Here is a 15025-nt window from a genome sequence, read left to right as displayed (position 1 = left end):
CTTTGTTCACATTTGGCAGGTTAGGTTATCTTCACAACCCTCAATGCTAGAAATCAGATTATGCTTTAGTTTGTTCTTCCCCTCACTTGAAAGGGCTAGGATAAGTGAAACAACAGTTTTTCCTGCAGATGACGTAGTCTAACTTTCTTCTGGTAATAAAGATGAAGTACCATCAAAGATTGATGCATCAGAAGTAGCAATACTGAAACAAATTTATTTCAAAAAACAAAAAACAAGCAAACAAAAAAAACACTACACCAGTAGGCCCAGACGGTATACATCCAAGAGTTCAGAAGGAGCTTAAGTAGAGAATTGATAAGGGAAACATAAGGACACAAGGAGAAACCTATGACCAGGAGAGGTAATGACAAAAAGCAGGTTGCTTAAGTGTATGAAAAACAAGACGACTCAACAGTGCTACTGGTCCATTATTAAATGGATATCCAAATTGTTGGTAATGCAGGAAAAGCAAAAAAGGGTTCAATAAATATTTCTCCTCTGTATTTGGAAAAGACAGATGATGTAGTCATATAATATGATATCCTTTTTCATTCCAACAGTAGCTCAGGAGAGTGTTAAACAGCAGTTACTAAAGTTAGATACTTAAATTAGAAGGTCCAAATAACTTTCATCTAAGAGTTTTTAGAAGAGCTGGCTGAGGCGCTTGCTGGACTGTTAACACTGATTTTCAATAACTCTTGGAACACAGGAGAAGTTCCAGAAGACAGCTAATGTTGTGCCAATATTTTTAAAAGGTAAACATAGTGACCCGGATAATTATAGTCCTGTCAGCCTGACAACAGTCCTGTGCAAAAAAAATGGCCTGGCTGAAATGGGACTCTATTAATATTAATGCAAATCAACCTGGAAAATAGATCCTATCAAACTAACTTAAATGTCTTTCTCTGATGAGATTACAGGTTTGTTTGATAAAGGTAACAGTGCTGATGCTAATCCAGTTTATTTCCTGTGCAGCTTCCACATCAGTTGTATACCCTGGTCACGCCTTGTTCATTGCTGGTGCCACTGCCATTTGAAGCTGCACTAGCCATTTTTGTGGAGTTGTAGTTGTGGGCACCTTGCACTACCATGAGAGATATCCAGGTGAATTTCCCTGCAATTCTAAGACAGTGACAGAGGGTTGAACTAGGCCCGCAGACTAATTAGTAACAGGCAATAAATAGACTAAACTGACAATTTAAAAAAAAAAAAAAAGAGAGGATAATGTTATAAAGGAAAAATTTTACTGAACCGTGGAGCTGCATCTTGTTTGGGCTAAAAAAATTCTACCAAATTATTTGTACCATCAAACGTACTGGTGATATCAGCACTACAGTTGAAAAATACAGGTTAATTTACTCAAATATTTAATTTGAGGGGGGAAGCACTCCACTGCATTCAAATTTGAAAAATAGTTTGTTAAACAATCCTACTTCAGATTCCATGAACAATGAGTAGTTAATTATACTAACTAACTCTGAAGTTGCAAAAAGGAAAGTCTGCAATTACACTTAGTAGCTCATCATTCTTATGGCTCAAATGACAACACTTGAAAATGTTTTAGCAACAAGTGAATTTAATGTTTTAGAAAGTGCTAGAATGACAGCCCCAGAAAATTAACTCTTTCATTTAGACACAGAAGACACACACTTTTCCAGGCTGCATCTTTGATTGTGCCAGACCAACATAATTCAGTCCTACAAAGTTTTGAAAGCAAGATCCAGACTGCAAATATTATTAAACATACACCAAATTTACACTCAGATTTAGAAGTACCAAGTCACATTAAACCCCCTCTCAAATTTTACTTGGTACTCTTACTTTACAAATGTAAAACTTCAGTCTTCATAAAATTAATTTGTCTTTCACAGTTTATGTATGCTTCCTAGTTCATTTGCACTAGCATGTGGCACCCATCCTTGACTTGGTCCACCATGTTCTGACCTACTCCTTTTTTCAAATATTGCCTAAAAGCTAACTTCTGTAAGTCCTATTCCACCCCACTGGCCCTACCCAGTTCCCACGAACACAGCTGAAAAACTCTTGTTCACTTCATTAAGAGTTGGATTCAGCCTTTTAAAAATAATAAAAAAAATACAATAATAAAGGAACAAGAAACATGCTTACTATCACACCTGTAACATTTACTCTTAACACTATCTGCCCTTTTGTTAATATGTCCATGTAAGTTCCTCAAGACAAGGACCTCTGAGTCTGGCAGGCACTATTGAACCCAGGTAAGCAATATGTAATCATTAGCAAGGCTAAGATTTTGTGTCGGATATTTTTAGTAAAATAGGTCACAGGCAAAAAAGAAAGGTCATGGTTTTCGTGAATTTTTCTTTTTAGCTTGTGACCTGTCTGATTTTTACTAAAAATATTTGGGACAAAATGGGGATCCGCAGATCCCCACACTGCCTGAAGTGGGGCAGCTGCGCAGGAGTGCCCCCACCACCTCTGGCAGCCCCCACAACTCGGCAGCCACAGCTCCTGCCCCTGCAGGGGACCCTGCACCTCCCAACCATTGAAGTCACAGAGTTTGAGATTCTGGAAGTCATGAGATTCTGTGACTTCTGCAACTAAATCGTAGCCTTAATTATTAGGTTCATGCACTACTTTTATAGTGTACTCTTTCCTATTCACTGTAAAAACGAATAAATAAATTTTTAAAAGTGTTTTGATAGCTGCAATGCATAGGGGTTTTTTATTATTATTACAGTTGCACCAAGAGGCTTCCATTCGGGTCATGGGCCTATCATTTAAGATCCTGTGGAAATACACACAATGAGAAAAATAGATAGATAAACAGAGGGAATTGAAGGGTGAAACAACTGGCTACATAGACTATGTGATTGTCCCAAGTCAGAGATCCTCCTTCTTCCTCCAAACTATAGAATATAAAGATAAATCTGTAATTTTCATTGACCATCTGTCACTTAACTTTTACTGGCTGTACGTTTCCTGTTATTAAAGCAGTGGTTCTCAAACTTCTCTTCCATGGACCACTCGAAAATTGCTGAGGGTCTCAGCAGACCACTTAATGATCTTTCCAAATGCTGTTTGTACCGTTAGTTAACTACTGTAAAGCGCTTTGGATGGAAAGTGCTATATAAAAGAAACGATTAATAAACATTTTTTGTTCTACAAATAAAAGCACAAAACTCATATTTTAATATCAGTAGTCTTACCTTTCAAATGCGATGGCTGTGGCCTCTCTCCACCACCGCAGCAGCCCCCAAGCTGAGGCTGGGAAAGAGGGTCTCTCCCCCACAACAGCAGCCACAGAGCTGAGGCTGGGAAGGAGGGCCGTCTCTCCCTAGCAGCCGCAACTCTGGAGCTGGGGAAAGTCACCTCTTTCTCTGGCCGCCACAGCCCTGTGTACCCCAAATTCCCCCCTCCCCCTCTTCTCACCCCACTACCCCCCTCCCACTTGCCCCCTATTTCCCCCCCCCCCCCGAGGCCACCACCTCACTTTACATGTGCACGCCTCCACTAATTAGGTGGTGGCCCTTCATTGTCTTGTGTGCAGCCGCCCAGGAGCTCACCTTAGAGGGAACTATCTGCGGACCACCTGAATGGAGCTCACGGACCACTGGTTGGAGAACCTCTGCATTAAAGTTTACAAATTACATTTTCCGCCTGTTCATCCCCTCAACAGAACCCACTCCTTCCAGAACACATGGATTCCAGCACAAGTATTCCCAACCAGGACAAAAGGGGAGCCACAGAAAGAGCATGGAGGTCCTTTAATTAAAGTTTTCCCTCAAGAAAGAGGGAACATGACCTCTACATAGAGTAGCATACAGTGCTGCAGGTTTAAACCAACAATCATATCTAACAATCACGCTGTTTTAGCATGAAGACTTCAGACAGAAAGTACAGTGAGAACCATAAGCTTTACAGCTGAGCTATTCTATTTATGAGTGGCATGTTTCAATAAAAGCAGAGGAAGTAACATGACATTAATTCCTCACCCCAACCCTGCATGAGAACAGACCAGAAGAATTCCCATTTCCATCAGTTAACATGAAGTGCTGAATTTGCACCATCATTTTACAATAGTTAATACAATTGTATTACTGTTAATAAATAAACCAATTTGCTCTTAAATCTTAAAAAAGTTAACTTACCAATGATGCTGATAGTTCAACAACATGCTTTTTTTCAGAAAGTCCAATTTTTGCTTGTCCTCTGATTTTTTTGTGTCATACACTTTTGTGCAAACAGATTTACATTTCTCTTCCTTCTTAAACGTAAACTAAGAAAATGAGACAGGATTTGAGTTGAATAGTCTTTCAACAGAATCTGTATTGTTCTATACTAAAATTAAACTAAACAAAACATATCCCATAAAAACTTAACATATTATAATTATGTGGTTAACCCACAAGCAGACAACCCTAACACCTTGGTATTTTGTATGTCTATGTTTATTATCCCATACTATTTTAAAAATATAATATAATCAGGTTCTGTGTACTCTACAGCAAGAATCCCTGGACTTCCTTGTAATAATATATTTTATTTCTACCTTCCTCGCAGACACAGACACACACCCTCAATACTGAAATATATAAATTGATGTAAGATTCATTGACTGTTTTCATCAATGATTTTAGACTTTTTATTTAAATGTTCCATGGATCTGAGCAGTGGCAATGTTGAGCAGGTAGGTCGGAACCTACACTGATAGTTTATCCACTCTACAGCTTCAAGCAGGACTCCTGCTTTTTGAGGAAAGCTGGAGAGCAAGAGTCAGATACAGGCAGGACCCAGCAGGAAAAGGAGACATTTCAACAAAATGACAAATTAAAAAAAAAAAAAGCCTGCACTCGGGGTCTCAGGAATTTGCCAAATTCTGCAGCTCAACAAAAGTGGCAGCCACAAGACCCTGCCAGAGATTAACAAAACTGTTCACAGCCATCAAAACTATTGTTTCACGCTCTCTGAAAATACAGGAAGACAACATCGCTTCAGTTGACACTTGATTCAAGTTTTCAAGATTCTCTCTACAACCATAAGGGCTAGAAAAAATTAATTATATAGATTCAGGAACACAAGAAATGAATACCACAGCTACAGAATTGTGTAACGGAGATCCCCACATATTCAATTTTATCTACACCGTTAGACACATTATACCTTCTGTCACATGTTATTTAAAAAAACATTCAGAAAGAGAAGCATGTATTTTAATTCTATGTTATGTTTACAAATTTCTATTACGTATCTTAAAATCAGGAACAATTGTTTAATTTATTGACTTTCAAATTTTCTGTTTTCTATTGCAGAAAACCCTTTAGCCGAGCACAAACCTTATATGGTGATGGTTCTATTCTCTCTCCAAACAATACTTGACCAAGATTTTCAGATGGACGTTTCTCATCTGCTGCTTGGCAAAAATCAAACCTAAATTAGAGAATATGCAAGCTGTAGCAAGGATTGAAATGTAAACATAGTACAAACAAAGCCTAATCTTCCCATCCAGCCAAATCTAAGACAAACATCTGCAGGTTTTTTTTTGGTTTTGGTCAGAGTTCAGTGTTTTCTTACCAAAATCTGAGCGACTCTAGGTGTAAAATCAACACCTGCTATTTTAAAAATGCCTCTTTCAAATATTTCAGAATTCAGTTTAAATTAAACACAGATACTTTAATAATACACTTACTTAAATGCATTGGAAGATCAGTGTACACATTAGGATTTTAGCCAGGAATTTATTAAATCTACACATTTAGAAATCTATAACTGCTTTAAGAAAAGGACAACACTGGACTGCTACTTGAAAATATATATATGGAGGACCCCTTTGGCACATGGGAACCAATTAAAATCAAGGTTATTATGCTTTTATTGACCCCTGGATTTAACTGGGAAATTCCCAGAATTGCCATGGCTGAATCACAATGCACCATACTTGCACCCATTAAAATGCAAAAACTAACTAACACTTAACCCCCTTCGATAATAGTTGCAGTGGGGGAGGTTTAGATTGGATATTAGGAAAAACTTTTTCACTAAGAGGGTGGTGAAACACTGGAATGCGTTGCCTAGGGAGGTGGTGGAATCTCCTTCCTTGGAAGTTTTTAAGGTCAGGCTTGACAAAGCCCTGGCTGGGATGATTTAACTGGGAATTGGTCCTGCTTCGAGCAGGGGGTTGGACTAGATGACCTTCAGGGGTCCCTTCCAACCCTGATATTCTATGATTCTATGAATAATCACTGCAGCATTCTTTGAAGTGATGGCATTAACACAGTTTGCACACATTTTCCATCCTGTACTACTAAGATACATAGCACGGAAATGTTTAAAGTTAATACTTCGTTAAAATAATTGTTGCTATCCCCCATCCCATATCATTTGTTATTACAATTTTAATTCATCTGGCTGCAGGCTAATCAAGACAGCAGCAGTGCTTTGACCTACACAATGACTACTACTAGCACTAGAAAGTAAAAAATTCTTTTCTAACTAACGGTATTCACAAATATAGTTTAGGTTACAAAATACTCACAAATGGAACCTGTTCAACAGAATAAATGGTTTCTATGCACTGGAGAAATGCTAGAAATTGGATCTCTGTTCACAATGTTTTAAGAAAACCATTCAGAGACTGCCTTTTGCAAGAGTTGGCAAATGAAGTTACACATAAAACAAAGTTTAGTACACTTACGCAGTATATTCATAGGGAAGAACAGATTCCACAGAGTCAAGTCTGTTCACAAACAGCTCTATCACAGACTGAAAAAGTTAAGACACAATTAGCAAAATTACACTAAAATTATATCACTAGGTATGACTTGGGGTTAAGTTTAATGACCACTATCAAAGTTACAAAAAAAAGTTGCCTTGCACTTTGTATTTAATTACACCTGCCCAAAGTGAATGTAAAGCTCTCCAATATCACAGAAAGATAGCATTTCATATCCACTCTGCACAGCTGTGACTACCCAAAGTTCAAGGGAGCAGAAAATCATGCTCAGGAGTGGTACCTCTGAATTAGAATGACAAATACATGTTGATTTAACTGATTAGTTAAACTATTACTATCTCACTAACAAATTACATTCAAAATACAGGAAGAAGCAAAATTTGCAAACATAAAGACAACTTTTGCTGAATAAAGCCTTAAAAGAACACGCATGATTACAGACTGACCTGGAAGCACTGCCCATAGCTAAGGCTGCCCAATACTTTCCATTATAAGACCCTGTTTTCAGGTACTTACAGTAACACCCCACTTAACGTCCTCTCGCTTAACGTTGTTTCGATCTTATGTCCCTGCTCAATTATAGAACATGCTCCATTTCAAGTTGTGCAATGTTTTCCTATAATGTCATCTGGCTGCCTGCTTTGTCCACAGCTGACAGCCCCCACATCAACTCTCCTAAGCCCCCACACACAGCGCCTCTCGCCCGCCGGCAGACCCCGAGGATTAGCACCTTACCCCCTTCCTCTGGCAATCAGCTGGCTTGCGGCGTTCAGGAGGGAGGGGGAGGAGCGAGGACTCAGCACGCAGGCTCCCCCTCCCTCTTGAACCCCGCAAACTAGCTGACTGCTGCGGGCAAGAGGCAGGGGAGGGAAGGGGGAGGCTGCGCGCCAAGTCCTCGCACCTCCCTCCCTTCCTCCTACCCCCTGAACGCCACAAGCCAGCTGATTGCCACTGGCAGCAGGCAGGGGGAAGGAGGGGGCAGGAGCGAGGAAGCAGCATGCAAAGTAAAGGCGGGGGAGAAGAGGCGGCGGGTTAAGGGTGCAGGCTTGGGGGAAAGGGTGGAGTGGTAGGCCGAGGGTTAAGCCCTCCACCCCTGGTGCTTGCAGAGTAGGGGAAGCTGCTGCTGCGCAACATGGTTCTCCTAGCTTACAGCACCTTCAGCCGCCTTGCCTGCCTCACTGTCCTCCAGTGCCAGTGGGCTGTGCCTGTGTGGGGTAAGGCGGGGGGCATCTCCCAACTATAGTACTGTATGGCAAAAAAAATTTTCCCTGAAACCTAACCCCCGCCCATTTACATTCATCTTATGGGGAAATTGGATTCGCTTAACATTGTTTCGCTTAAAGCTGCATTTTTCCGGAACATAACTACAACGTTAAGTGAGGAGTTACCGTATAAAACTTTGCCAAACTAACCACTTGAGCTAAAATTTTCCATTCCAGGAGCCTGCAAGAGGCAGAGATTGGGGCTTTGTTTTTCCTGCTTGTTTAAAGTTTCAACTTAGCACCAGACATTTCAAAGAATGTGGCACAGAAAAAGTACATTGTTTTGCCCACGTTAAAGAAATTCTTACAAAAGTTTCACTGAAAAGCTGCTTTGCAGCAGGAATATCAAATTTATTAGGAGGGTTGCACTTTTTGCCATTCCCATGAACACTCCCCCAAGTTTGGCCAAGCTAGAAGCCCCTGGAGGATGGGGTGTGAGAATCACAGATCTCACACACAGTAAAGGTTTGTTAGAACATGGCAGCTAAATTCTCTGAAGATTCCATCTGTACCGACCATGCTCCATCCCCTCACAGCTCCTACACACTAAGCAGACTTCACATGTGCCAAAGAGACTCTACCCCAGGGTTGGGCAAATTTTTTGGCTTGATGGCCACATCTGGGTATAGAAATTACATGGCAGGCCATGAATGCTCACAAAATTGGGGTTGGGGGTGAGGGCTCTGGCTGGGGGTATGGGCTCTGGGGTGGGTCCAGAAATGAGGAGTTCAGGGTGCAAGAGGGGGCTCCAGGCAGCAGCGGGGGGAGGGGGAGGGGAGAGCACGTGAGGGCTCCAGCTGAGGATGAGGGGTTTGGGGTGAAGGAGGGCATTCCAGGCTGGGACCAAGGGGTTCGGAGGGGAATCAGGCTGGGGCAGAGGGTTGGGGGTGGGGCAGGGCTCCAGGCTCGGGGCAGCGCTTACCTCAATTGGCTCCTGGAAGCAGCGATATGTCCCCCCTTCGGGTCCTACGTGGAGACGCAGCCAGGCAGCTCTGCCTGCAAGCCGCCCCATCCACAGGCATCCCTGCAGCTCCCATTGGCTGCGGTTCCCAGTCAATGGGAGATGCAGGGGCGGCACCTGGGGCGGGGCAGCATGCGGAACAGAGCCCCCTGGCTGCCCCTACATGTAGGAGCTGGAGGGGGTCATATCACATGCTGAGCAGCCCCCAACCCAAGAATCGGAGTGGGGCAAGCCCCAGACCCCACTCCCCAGCAGGCACTCGAGGGCCAGAATAAAATGGCTGGTGGGCTGCATCCGGCCCACGGGCCATAGTTTGCACGCCCCTGCTCTACCCTATATTCTGAATGCTCTTCCAGCTGGCACCCAGGCATTGAAGATGAGGAGAAAGCAACCACACTGGAATGCAAAGCGGCAAGAATTTAAGCCTGGGAAGCAAGATAGAGGGAAAGCATGGGCAGAAGCTGGAGAGATAATAGTTAAGAGGGGAGACAGGGTAGAAGCAGAAAGGTGGGTGGCTACTAGAGCACACTCCCCCATACAGAATCTGGAATTGAACCCAGGAGAGAGTCTCAATATTTCTTTGCGGTCAGCAAATAGCTGTGACGTTCACAGGCAAAGTGTGTCACATCTCCTCTCTAGTGCTCATCCACATAGATGATAGCAGCCTACTAATGGTACCAGTTAGGGATTTATGCTGTGGATCTGAACACCTGAAACCTGCTGATGACCCAAGCTGGGTATTCACAAGACAGAATTTCTGTTTTTCAGTTTTGTTTTGAATTCAGAAATTCACAAAAACAAGAAACGATGGGTATGTCTACACTGTTCTGCAGTTCAGATTACAGGGCACATACCGAAGTGCTGAGATGTAAATCCCTCATGTGAACTCCGCCTCTTCAAACACAACTACATTAGCGTGAACAAGGCACCTTTACGTTTGCACTCGCAGCGTCCGCATGGGAGAGTTATAGCGCAGCACTGAGGTGCACACTGCTATTCACACCTTGTAGTCTGAACTGAGGGGCAACGTAGACAGACTATGTTAAAAGAACGTTGAGGTTGCAAAGTCAAGAACTCAAAAAAGGTAGGAAGTGCCAAAATTAAGGTTGCCTGTGCACCCTTAATTCCACTCCCTTGTATGAATGATACAGTCTTATTACATAACCACATACCCATCCAGCCTGTATCCCTGCCTCATTCAGCGTACAGATTAGATGACACTCTGGAAATGAATAGCTGGATAGTGAATTAGGCTGTTTGTAGGACATCAGCCTCATTTGCTGCAGAAGTTGGAAGATGTGTAGTGAATGAGACAGGGGAATACAGTAAGTGAAAGGATGGCCTCCTGGTTAAGGAAGCTGAATGCCACTTTGGGGAACTGGATTCTATTCCTGCAACAAGCAGAGTTCCTATGTGATGTTGGGACACTCACAAACCAAAATGTTCACAGCTGGCCACTAACTCCATGGTCTTCATTTTCTGCATACCCACCTTGATATACCCAAGCATTAGATACGCACAAGTGCTGAGCACTCATAACTGCAACTGAAGTCAATCGTAGCTATGCCTTAAACACACGCAGTGCTATAAAAATGTTAAGTACTCTGAAAAACCATGCCCTAAGGTGTCTCACCGGGGGCACCCAAAATTAGTAGACACTTTTGACAATATTGACCTTAATTTCGCTGAGCCTCAGTACCCACCTGTAAAATGGGAATACGCCAATCGAATCTCACAGGAAAGATAAACGTACTAATGTTTGTGAAGCACAGTGTGGTGACAGCACCTGAGAAACATCCTAGAGGAAATTCATAGTTCTGTATTCAGTACAGGGTTTGCATTAAACTAGGCTTAGAACCATGCACTGAATGAGGAGACTAAAGAAATATTGAATAGCTACCCATTCACTAAATGAAGCAGGAGTCCTGTGGGGGGAAAATAGTAACAATTCTGTAACTATAGACTGCATCAGAAAGCAAACATAGAGGGAGCTGAATAGAAGTTGGAAACAGCCTTAATTCTGGCACTTGCTAGTTGCTGAGTACCTGACTTTGCAACCTTAACATGCTTTCAGGGTAGGGTTTTTTTTATGTAATATGGAATGAAAGGAATAAACAAATGGGCAGTGTGTGGTAAACAGATATAAAACTAAATGAAAGAATATTATAATGTTGCTGTAGGGTACAATTATTAGCAATTTCAAGTATAGTGTTGCAAATGCACCATATCTGGAGAATTACTTTGAAGGCATTCTGCGCCAAAAAATTAAAAATTCTGCGAACAATATTTTAAAATTCTGAAAGTTTTATTTGTCAATAAATAAATGCAGAGGCTCCAGCATGGCAGTGGTTAGCATAGGCCACTGGCTGCACGAAGGTGGGAGATCACCCTGCAGCCCCTCCACCCCCGGACACCGACTCAGCTGCGAGGATGCACCTGACTTTGACATAGCACAAGGCCTGGGCCTGCCCCAGAAACACCCTGGGGCCCTGCCCCTCTGCGCCAGGCACACCAGGTGTGGGGTAGGCAGGATCCAAGTGTGGGGGGATCCAGATGTGGGGTGAGAAGATTGTGTGTGGGACAATCCAAGTGCAGGCAGCTCAGTTGGGGGTCTTGGTGTGGAGGGATCTGGATGCACAGAGGCTCGTTGTGGGGTTCCAGGTGCAGGGGCACTGGGATCAGCAGGGGCTTCCAGGTGAAAGTAGCTGGGGCTCAGCGGAGGGGTCTGGGTGTGGAGCTTGGTGGGGTGGAGATCTGGATGCAGCTAGTTGGGGGCAGTGGCATAGGGGTCTGGGTGTACAAGCTCAGGATGGGGCAAGGGGTGGTGGTTTGAGTGCAGGGAGCTCAGCGGGGGGTGGTCTGGGTGCAGGGATGGGGGTCCGGAGGCAGGGCGCCTGGGTGCAGGGTGGGTCCAGAGGCAGGGCTGAGGTTCAGTGGGGTGGGGGTTCAGGTAAGGAGGGCTAAGGGGGTTCAGGATCTACTGGGTGAGGCTCGGCAGGGGTGTCTGGGTATGTCCACATTATGATAAAGGGGTCTGCCTAGAGAGTTATTTAGAAGCTTGGGGTCTTAGATGGTAAACTCTTCAAGGCACAGTCCTGCTTTGCAACATATTTAGAGGACCTACCATATTTTGACAACTAAGATATGCTACAAAAGATAAATATTGAAGTACCTGTTAGACCTTATGAACTGGTTATTAATGGCTTGTATTTTACAGCATATCAACAATATAAAATTACTACACCTCTGTGATAATTACTCAGTCCATATGAATTTAATTTTATATTCTATTTTGGTACGTCAAAGTTACTTCAACTAGGGATGTGTTTGTTCCCTGATCCACTGACTCAGCAGCAACTGGATCAAATAAATGTACATTTTTTTTGATGTAAAAGATGCTAATCAGAATTGCAGTTGTAAATAACAGGCCTGCTTCCTTACAGGGCCATGGTCTAGTGCTTTATACTATAAGAAAGCAGAGACCCGAGCAAGAAAGAAACAATAGTTTCCAACCCTGAGACTTTGTAAGATACAAGACCTTAAAACTATGTTAGGCCTATACTGGTTCCTCAGTCTGCTTATTCTAGTCTCAAAACACAGACCAGTGTAATTTCAACTCATGATATCACCATAAACTTGTAATAAAGATAAATCTCTTCCCTACAATTGGACACAGATTAAACAAAAATTTTACAAAAAGAGGATCACTGATAATAGATGTTAGTTTGAAGTTAGAACTCAAGAGACAAAGCATGTATTTTAGAAAGTTCCAGTTTTAAAAAAAAGTCACTAACTTATTAACTTCTGTTAAGATTTAGTTTAGAAGGGAATGCATAAAAGAATTCAATGGATAATAATACAGAATGCTATTAATTTTTGTTGCAAGTCTGTAGGACAGCTGGAGAAAACAAATCAAGAAAAACAAAATGGTTAAAAAAAAAAGAAAGTTTCATAATTCCCTTATAAATTAGTAACTACCAGGCAGAACTGAAAATATATTCCTGAATAATACACTGAAGTAGTAGTCCATCTGTTCACTCTTATCATGGTACCACCATTTCCATCACAGCCCCACTGCGGTGTTGATATTTGACAGATAAAAATCTTTAATATGTATACACACACACACACACACACATATATATATATGAAATACAACATTGACATTTATACAGCTAAACAGAAAAAATAAGCTGTTCACATATTCCCCCCATCATAATCATCCTTGCCTGAACTCCTAGCAGCTATAAAATGGCTTCATTAAAAAAAAAAAATCTGCAGTTCATTCCATGCAATCAAAGTGATCAAGGTGGTGACAGCCACATCTCCTGCATTGTATGTCTGCTTATCATTTCACAAATACTGCAAAGCCCAAACACTAATCTATGCCAGTAAAAATGCTGTCTCCCATTGCACCTGATTGTACGCTGGTTAGCTAGTAGGGTTGCCTGTTTTGGTTGGATGTAGTCCTGCAACCTCCAGGACAATCCTGGAGAATAGGCAACCCTAAAAGCAGTCTTGCAGCACACCTAGCACAACATTACTGTTGAAGAAATACTAATGAAGTAGAGACAGCATGTTAAGGAGAGAAAAAAAATCTACAAAAGACATGGATCACAGGAACTTCTGGGGGGAAAATCTCACACCCCAGCAGAGCTGTGACAGCAGGAAGCATTAGGTCGCCAGGATCAATCATCCAGAGAGCTCACAGTGCACCACCAATTCCACTGGCACTGCAGTGAAATGAGGGGAGATCTCAAAGGCTGTACTGTTTAGTTTAACTGCAAGTAATAATTAACCCTTACCAAGAAGGGGCAATTACCAAGGAGTCTAGCTCTAAATTAGATGCCACCCTATATGTGGCTGACACAGAGGCACCCAAGGGCCCTGGCAGGAGCCCCCCAGCACACAGGCGGTCACCAGCCTGACACTTCATTAAGACCCTCCTCAAGGAGAAGTTTCAGAGTACCAGCCGTGTTAGTCTGTATTCACAAAAAGAAAAGGAGTACTTGTGGCACCTTAGAGACTAACCAATTTATCTGAGCATGAGCTTTCATGAGCTACAGCTCACTTCATCGATGAAGTGAGCTGTAGCTCACGAAAGCTCATGCTCAAATAAACTGGTTAGTCTCTAAGGAGCCACAAGTACTCCTTTTCTTCTTCAGGAGAAGTAGTACCTGGCAAGGGGCCACCTCAGCCAGACCTAGGGTTACCAATTCTGATTGTCCATATTCCTGGAGGTTTCATCACATGACAATCTTTAATTAAAGATTAATCTTTAATCCTGGAGGCTCCTGGACAATCCTGGAGGATTGGCAACCCTAGCCCCACCCCAAACACTGGCGGGGGCCAAGCAGGTTTCCTGCGGGAGCCTCGCCTCGCCCCGCTTAGCAGGAGGCAAGGCCAGGGGAGCGATCCCCGATACCCAGCCCCAGCCGCAGCCCCACAGCCGGCGAACCACGTTCAGCCCTACCGCGGGGCGCAGACGAGACCGGCCCGGGCTTCCCACCGGCCCCGCCGCTCACCTTGCACTCGGCAGTCGCCTTGCCCTCCTCGCAGAAGTTGACGGGCGCCAGGCCCGGCAGGTAGAAGGCTCCGCCGCGGGGCGCGCACACCACCAGCAGCGCCACAGGCAGCAGCAGCAGCCACCGTCGCGGGAGACCCATGGCCCCGGGGACACGCAGCGGCGGTGGCCGGGCAGGGCGGGGGCGCCGGGCAGCCTGCAGTGGGCCTTGCAGCGGCATCGCGGCTCAGTTCCCTCAGCAGCCGCGACTTCCGGTTTTCCGGCTCAGACACGTCACCCTGCGCTGACCTCCCGGCCCCTCCCTCATTGGGGGTGGGGGCTGAAAGACTACTTCCGGGTCACACCCAGTCCCCGCCAGTTACCATAGTAACAGGCTCATCCCGCCCGCCGCTCACACCCTGGGGGGGGCGGGGCAGCCGGGCGGCCGGTGACGTTTACTGGTGCTCGCTTGTCACCCTGCTCGGCTTGTCCGTTATTACGCGCAAGAGCGGAGCGGCTGCCTGGGCGTGCCGGTGTCTCCCCGGGGTGGGGGGAGAAGGAGGAGGGAACTGAACTGTTTGTCGTTC

At 44.0% G+C, this 15025-nt stretch overlaps 1 protein-coding gene across 1 annotated transcript in view; it reads right to left on the bottom strand.

Annotated features, from left to right (window-relative positions):
- The window catches only part of TM9SF2 (transmembrane 9 superfamily member 2), a 64151-nt gene extending 49443 nt beyond the window's left edge, over positions 1 to 14708 (bottom strand). Inside the window, exons 1-4 of the mRNA XM_077812990.1 lie at positions 14461 to 14708; positions 6674 to 6741; positions 5316 to 5409; positions 4131 to 4258 (exon numbers count right to left, since the gene is read on the bottom strand). Of these exons, the coding sequence (XP_077669116.1) occupies positions 4131 to 4258; positions 5316 to 5409; positions 6674 to 6741; positions 14461 to 14679 (509 nt within the window). The 5' untranslated portion in view covers positions 14680 to 14708. The remainder of the gene's footprint in view (positions 1 to 4130; positions 4259 to 5315; positions 5410 to 6673; positions 6742 to 14460) is intronic.
- Positions 14709 to 15025: the final 317 nt, after the last annotated feature.

The sequence above is a fragment of the Eretmochelys imbricata genome, chromosome 1 (assembly GCF_965152235.1).
Source record: "Eretmochelys imbricata isolate rEreImb1 chromosome 1, rEreImb1.hap1, whole genome shotgun sequence".
Taxonomy (NCBI): Eukaryota; Metazoa; Chordata; order Testudines; family Cheloniidae; genus Eretmochelys; species Eretmochelys imbricata.
The sequence above is the reverse complement of the archived record's forward strand: the minus strand, read 5'-3'. Positions and strand labels throughout refer to the sequence as shown.